Genomic DNA, 8,165 nt, shown 5'->3' on the forward strand with positions numbered 1-8,165 from the left:
CACCCTAGGGGCTCTCTTTTTGTTACAGATTCCCTTTGAGAACTGTAGATTTTAGCAGATATGATATACTCTACTAACCAAAACTACCAGAGCCAAGCCCAAGCACGATTTTCCTACCAGAATTTATACGGACTTAGATAACTGATTCTCATACCTTTTTGTAATAAACAATAAAAAGTGTTTTTAGCTTGGATAAACACATGTTGTATTTGCAGGTTATTAACAGAGTTCTACGAAGCCACAGATCCTGAGAATCGCAATAAGTTTCCTGGAGAAGGTCACATTGCCAAGCTCAGCATGAAAAAAACTGTGCCATCTTTGTTACTTTTAACTGGTGTGACCGCTGGCATGTTATGCACAGAAACTGGAAGAAAAGTTTATATCAACACATGGATATATGGAACTTTAATTGGCTGTCTATGGGTCAGCCTCAAGGCCTAAGAAGACTTGGTCTCAAATCAGCTGCACATTATACCAAAAGTTTTTGTTTTTTTTGTTTATTTTTGTTTTTCCCCTTTGTTCCATAATGGAAGACATTGCAATTGTTGCCTTATCCCCATGCCAATGCAGACTGATACCAGTGTGTTATTTTCATGCAAGTAATCATTGGTATTTGGTAAAAATTCCATTTTCTAACTGAAAAGAGTAAGGGTAGTCTATTATGATGTTCCCAACTATATTTTATATTCTTGGAATAAATGTTTTTGCTACTTGCCAATATTGTGTGCACCACCCATGTCAACGTTCACATTGTTCCCGTGCAGCGCAAGCAAATGTGCCAATATATGTTGAACTAAGTATGCTGGAAATGACACCAGTGGCCCCATAAATAATCAGGTTTAAACATTGTACATTGTAAAATATCATTAAGACAATTCATTTGGTGGTTGTATTATCAGATGGCTAAAATTTCGTTATATCCTGTTGTTCTGCAGCTTCCTGAGAAGGCTATAGACAATTGCTCTGATGACACACAAAGTCATATTTTTCAACTTAGAGACACTGAGGCTAAAACAAAAATTATGATATCATCATTTGTGTAGTACAGCTAAGAAATAAAACATTAGGAGCAGAGACATAAGTCTAATATTGTTTCCAGTACAGGAAGAGTTAAACTTCAGTTATCTATGCAAAAGAGCCATTGAGCTCCACAACTTTCAAAGTCGCAGAGAGCTCTGTCTTCTGAAGCTTATCTCAAGTGTCTGGCACTGTATTGTTGTTTTTCTGCAGAGAACAGTTCAAAAGTTCACTGGCCTGCTCTGTAAAATCATTTAGGATGCTGAGTAGTGTGTAAACTGCAAATGTCAGAGAATGGTGCAATGTTGTTAAAAAAAAACTATACAACTGAAAATAAAAAAACATGGCACTATTTTCTTTGCTACTAATGTTCTAGTAATTATCCGTACTACACATACATTTCATTGTCATAATTTTTTTTTTTTTTTTGCTTCAGTGTCTCTTTAAATGGGTTTTTTAATGGTCATTTGAATTCACTAATTAACATGTCCAATTCTCAGTCTTGTATATATGTCTGTACTGTTGGTCTCCTATGTTCAAAGGCTTGGAAAATAAAAGGAAACCTGGAGTGAGAGGAATATAGACTGCCATTTTCATCACTCCATAAACTATGCCAGTTGCCTGGCTGTCATGCTGAGATTTTGGCTTTAGGCTGCTTTCACAGTGGGACGTTACAGGCGCACGTTAGAGCAGCCTGTAACGCAGCCCAACTCACAGCAATGAAAAATCAATGGGCTGTTCACAGTGCCCACGTTGCGTTACAGTGTAACGCTGGACGTTGAAAGTGCAGCATGCTGTGCGTTATAGGTGGTTTTAGCTGTGTTAGACTGTTTGCACATGCTCAGTAAGGTGAGAGTCCGCTATTGTTCCTAGCCACATGGCTAATTAATATTCACTGCACTGTAGTGTTGTCCAGATCATGAACAATTTGGATCTTTGGATCTTTTTTGTGAGTCAATCATCCGGATCATCATAATGAAAGATTCGGTTCACAGTGGATGTCTGGAAGAAACTGGAACTGCAGCTTCTGTGCACAAGCACAATCTTTTTGCTGCATCTCTCCCTTCCCCATTAGCACTCTCAATGTGCCTTCATTCTCCTGCGCCTCTCACTCTGCTGCACTCCTGCTTCCCTAGTAAAATGATTAAGCAATTCGGTTCAAAGATCTGAATCTTTTCAATGATCCGATTCGAATCATTGAAAAGATCCGGACTTCCCAGGATAGCACCAAGAGCCTCATAACGTGGCTCAATCTGACGTCCAACTTCAACACCACCATGCGTTACGTTCGGGGCACGTTATGCGACATAACATCCATTAAAACACAACGTCTTGGTGTGAAAGAGGCCTTAGTTGTTAGTCACATACCTGCAACAAGCATGCAGCCAGTGAAGTCGGACCAGAGTCAATGCATCTAATGTGCATACTCATTCTGGGCCTGTGTCTTATTGTGACTTGTAATATTGGAGACAGCATCAGTACAGAAGTCGGGCAACTGGCATTATTTGAGAATGGCGTTGGCAGCCTCAGTAGTACTCTCACTTCAGGTTCTCTTTACAGGAAGTTTGTAATGAGGAATATGGAAACTTGCATCTTTTCCCCATCTTTTGGCTGCAGTAGTGTCTGAGTGACACACTTGCAAGGTCAAGGTAAGGCCTGTCTGTAGTCAGAACATCACAATTTCTAATTTATTCCATATCAGTGATGCAAAGTATCAGTGATAGGATAATAGACAGCCTCACATCTAACATTTTTAAAAAGCAGTAAATAGGTGGCAATATACATATCCTCATTGATAAAGGTTTCTTCAAAGTATAAGTTGTAACAAGTTTTGGATATTATATTTACTTGGCTCTGAAACTTAAGTCAACTACTCACCAGACCTGACTCCCTGTATGTTATTTTTTGTACACATTGGCAGATAAGTATTTATACTGCAGCCACTGTGGGTGGAAAACTTCATACTGATGTTTTCAGCAAGTCTCCAGCTGGTCACTAGTGATCATCTTCTGTAACCCAAGCCTTTCATTCTCCGATGTGTCTACATTGTCCGTGCCGGTCTGTCCCGTTACTTCAGCCAGTGGAACTAAAGGAAAGTTATGCTGGGAATACACAATGATTTTTTCAGCAGATTTACTGGCCAGTTGATTTTTAGATTTCTGATCAATTTCCATTTACTTCTATGAGAAAATCAATCAGAAAAGTTATTGGGCCATCTATCTGCCCAAAAAACTCATTGTGTATTCCTAGCATAAAGAGGGATAACATTCCTATCAATCCATGCTGCTTCCATTATTTTCCCAATACATCTTTTACTAGAAGCAGTGGGGTGTGGTTGTTGGAAGAAACTTCTAAGGATTGTTGTTGGAATGATGTGGTGAAATGGACCTGCAGATATGAGTTCACGCTAGGTGCTTTGCTATATGCAAAAGCGCTGCCAATACTATTGTATGGGCATGTTCACACCCCAGTGTTGTAACGGACCACGTTATACAAACACACATTCTGCAGTGAGTTTCTGAATAAAGTGTATGATAGGGCAGATGTTACAAGCAGTTCTCCATGCTATGATAAATGATGTGCTGAGTGTGTGTTGCGTTAAACTTGCATTGTAGTGCATAGTGTGGCCTCTAATTGAGGAAGACTTGAGACATTCAAGAGCCATACTGGAAAGGGGAGTATGAGGAGTTGCGCTTTAATGTTTGTTTAGGTCCATATTTGTTTCCTGTCCGGATATTTTTGTTTGAAATAGACAAACCTGAAAATTAATTCATTAATTAAATCATGTTTTGGATGTAGACCTACAGACCACAGAAACATGTTTATTTATGAGCCTTCTTGTATTTGTGTTGCACGTTTTGTGTAATTATACAATTTATGCCTCATTTGCAAAGGTTTTCTTGGGCTAGAGATTGTTTGTTTTACAGCAGTGATCCAGAAAACCTGGCCTGAGTTTATTAAACTTTGTTGGGTGCAATGCTCTCCTCCATATGAGATTCTAGCAGGGATTTCAGAAAGGCTACCTATTAGGCAGTGGATGTTAAACTCCTTAGCGGTAACCCCGAGTCAGGCTTAGGATGGAAATCCACAGTTCAGAGCGGTAACCCCGAGCTGGACCCATGGGAGGTGTGCAATGTGCAGGGTTTTCGTAGATCTATCTAGCTTTATTTTGGGGTCTGAAAGCTTCTGAAAAAATTGCACCATTTTTAGACAATAAAATCTGGAAGTAATCAGACCGCCAGGGAGGTTAATGTTTGCCACCTAATAGCAAGCAAGCAGTTTTCGGTCTACTGTTTCAAGATTACTTCCCTCCAAAGATCTCAGCCTAGGAGAATTTTTGTAAATCGTCCTCTTTCCGCATCCACATTTCTGTATGAACATTATACAGAATTCTGTGACGTTAATTTGCAAATGACTGATGCGCATACTATATTTGTGCCTTTTTAATCTTGTTTGCACTCATAATTTACATTTTAAAACTTGTATGTAGTGTTCTATATGGGCAATAATTGTTTTTCCTAGAGAGGAACATTGTTATATTTTATTTGCAAATATGGTCAGATTCTGTCTGTAGTCACCTGCTCAGGCAGCTAAATGTCACTTTAAAGTAGGTTAGATGGCCCAAATGATAGCTAGTTTTGCTGTAATGAAGGAACTATAAAGGGCCTGCATGTGGTGCTAGTACCTGACTCTGTGTAGTACCTCCCAGTTTTGTAGCATGTGGGAGAAAGATCTGTAGCTTCAGCTGTAGCCTAGAGATCTGAAGGTGCCCATACCATACATCAGGCCAGGTATGGGCAGATTGACTGAGACAGATCTCTCTAGGAATCTGTCCAGGGAGGAATCTATTGTCTGCCCATACAACACAGAGCGATTTTCAATTGGTTGGCCTAGCGCTGCTGCCTCTGATGCCTATCACCCGCACCACCTATGTGATGTCACACGTGGTAATTTTGCATTGGTGGCACCGTCCGGCCGAAGCAGGGCTTTTTGGCGCCCGCGCCACATAGCACTGAACCTTGGCGCGACTTACCGCTAAAATTCAATCAAATCATCAATTGGGCTGGCATGTTGTGGCACAGATGTTCCTCTAATTTGATAACCTTATCAAATTGGATGTTCAATCTGCCCACAAAATCACTAGATGTATGGCCACCTTAGGGGCCCTTTGAGGTCTGATGATCCTTTGGCGTCTTCACCATGGCCAGATTTTTGGGCTCATTGAGCGTCTTTATCTCTCTATATGTTAGAAAACATGCACATTTTACTGCTGTCCTGCATTCGTTTTATCTGCTTCCAAAAGCTGATTACTGTTCATACATTAACAAGTTTACATTGCTATATATAGTGTTCACATGTGTATACAACGTCCATAAAAACTGTTTTAGTAAGATTCAACTTCACATCATAACAGAGCTATGCACTATAAAAGTTTATTACATTTCTGGGTATTAATAATGACTGTTATGTAAAGTGTACCTGAATGGCAGAAAGTACCCTTAGGGCAGTGATGGCTAACCTTAGCACTCCAGCTGTGACAAAACTACAAATCCCATCATGCCTCTGCCTCCCTGAGTTATGCTTAGAGCTGTCAGAGTATTTCAATGCCTCATGGGACTTGTAGTTCCACCACAGCTGGAGTGCCAAGGTTAGCCATCGCTGCCTTAGGGGGGTACTTAGCTTGGGAGGGGGAAGCCTCTCTATCATCCTTCTCAGAGGGGATCCAGCCCTGGTATCCCAAAGATTCGCTTGTCGCCTCTTGTGGGTAGCCTTGTGAAGGTGCAGTATCCTCTTCCCCTTGGGCTCCGGCAGAAATAGCTGAGCCTGTTCTGGTCCCTTCTACTGCGCAGACGCAAACCGGCTGCACAGTACAGCAGACCCAGTCGTGCTTGGCTATTTCTGTCAGAGCAGGAAGCTGATTCTGCACAGACAGGTATGTGTAAATATGGTGGCTGTTTTGCTAGGGAGCCAGGGCTGGATCAAGGCTGCAGAGGAGGAACTGGGTAAGCCTCATTAGGATCCGAAAGCTTTGACCTCCGGAGGTAAGTAGCTGATTTATTTTTTCTTTAATTAAACTAACAATTGTTCTTTAAAGGGATACTGTAGGGGGGTCGGGGGAAAATGAGTTGAACTTACCCGGGGCTTCTAATGGTCCCCTGCAGACATCCTGTGCCCGTGCAGCCACTCACCGATGCTCCGGCCCCGCCTCCGGTTCACTTCTGAAATTTCAGACTTTAAAGCTTGAAAACCACTGCGCCTGCGTTGCCGTGTCCTTGCTTCCCCTGATGTCACCAGGAGCGCACAGCGCAGGCACAGACCATACTGGGCCTGCGCAGTACGCTCCTAGTGACATCAGTGGGAGCAAGGACACGGCAACGCAGGCGCAGTGGTTCTCAGACAAAGTCTGAAATTCCAGAAGTGAACCGGAGGCGGGGCTGGAGCATTGGGGAGTGGCTGCATGGGCACAGGATGTCTGTGGGGGACCATTAGAAGCCCCGGGTAAGTTCAACTCATTTTTCCCCTGACCCCCTACAGTATCCCTTTAAGCCTGAAGGTTATCTGGTCTCTTTACAGGAGATTCCCTCTAGGTGTTGTGGTTTTCGTCCTGCAACTCAAATCTTCTAGGAAGCACACTAGCTTCCTCCAAAAATTGGCCCTAACGTGGTTAGGGATGGTCAGTGGGATGCAAACAATTCCAAGTTGATGCAGAGTTATGCAATTTTTTTTTTATGCAGCTTGAAAATGGACCAACCAAAACCAAGGTAGAATTAGATGTGTACCGGTAAATTTTTTTCAAGCTGCATACATTTGCATATAACATTTGTATAATGTAGCATCAGTATTTTTGCATCTTACTGACCTTTCCTAAGAGGGATGTTAGACTGGAAGCCTTATCGAGGGACACAGTTATGTGACTTGTGCAAAGATCTCTGTAAAGCACTGTGGAAAAAGTTAGTGCTATATAAATTATTCATTTGAAATTAAAGTGATTGTTTGAAATTTAGTCAGGTTGTCTGCTTCCAGAAATTCCTGATTCCAAAAAAAAATAAAAAAAATTGGTGGCACCGTTCTGTTTGTGTAAACTAGTTACACATTGGGCATGAGTTACAAAGCTTTTTCATCTGTTTTCCTGTTTTCACCTTATCTATGCTAACTTTTTTAAGCTTCCGAAGAGCAAAATTATAATATAATTATAGTAAGAAAAGTAATATTGAAATGAAGTTAATCAGGAACATCTTACTTTGAGTGATTCTTTTGCTTGTAAATGTGCTGAAAGGTTATTTTTATCAATTAGGTGATAAATAAGTCATTTATGAGAAGTTTTGTGAATAGAGCCCAATGTCCTCAATTCACTAAGCAATTCCATATTTGGTAATGCAGAAAACAGCTGAGTTTATTGATCACCTTGCCAAATGCCCATTCACTAAACCTATTGCTGCACTGAAAAGTAAAATTATCGTCTAAAGGTAAATTACCAACCTGTGCGGTATAAACCTCAAATGTCAAGTAGTTGTGATTCAGAAAGATTAAACTATTTGGTAAATCAAGTAAAAGTGTTTGGTATGCCAGCTCTGACCAGCCAGTAACTTACAATGTCCATGCGGTAAAAGTTGATAGATGTAGCAGACAGCCAATAGAGAGAGCCACACAGCCCTGCTTCTCACCCCATTTAATTTGATGCACTGACGGGTGGGACTTATTATATTATTGATTGTATTTATATAGCGCCAACATATTATGCAGCGCTGCACAATAGATAAAAGGGTTAACATACAAGGTAGGACATACAGGAAACTCGCAACAAAACAAGATCATGCAAATGATTTGATAATACATTGTCATAGGTCAAAATAGAGACTGTTCTAGTCCACAAGAGGGGTGATTGTCAGTAAGATTGCATAATCAAGCTGGAAACACTAAGGGAGAGTGCCCTGCAAGAGGCTTACAATCTAAAGGGTGGGGGTGGATACAATAGGTGTATCTGTTGAGAGGGTGTCTAACAGAACATATTATGGTGCTGGTGTAGGGGGGTATGCGAGCATGAAAGGGTGAGTCTTGAGAGCTTGTGTGAAGGTATTAAAGGTGGGGGCGAGTCTGGTGGCTGAAGGGAGCGAGTTCCAGAGAGCAGCTTATTGCGGGTGGACCTG

General features: G+C 41.3%; 1 protein-coding gene across 1 annotated transcript in view; it reads left to right on the top strand.

Annotated features, from left to right (window-relative positions):
• Nucleotides 1–6,110, top strand: part of AGPAT5 (1-acylglycerol-3-phosphate O-acyltransferase 5) — a 100,635-nt gene extending 94,525 nt beyond the window's left edge. The window contains exon 8 of the mRNA XM_068281356.1: nucleotides 216–6,110. Within this exon, the coding sequence (XP_068137457.1) occupies nucleotides 216–441 (226 nt within the window). The 3' untranslated portion in view covers nucleotides 442–6,110. The remainder of the gene's footprint in view (nucleotides 1–215) is intronic.
• Nucleotides 6,111–8,165: the final 2,055 nt, after the last annotated feature.

The sequence above is a fragment of the Hyperolius riggenbachi genome, chromosome 4 (assembly GCF_040937935.1).
Source record: "Hyperolius riggenbachi isolate aHypRig1 chromosome 4, aHypRig1.pri, whole genome shotgun sequence".
In the NCBI taxonomy this organism is placed as follows: domain Eukaryota; kingdom Metazoa; phylum Chordata; class Amphibia; order Anura; family Hyperoliidae; genus Hyperolius; species Hyperolius riggenbachi.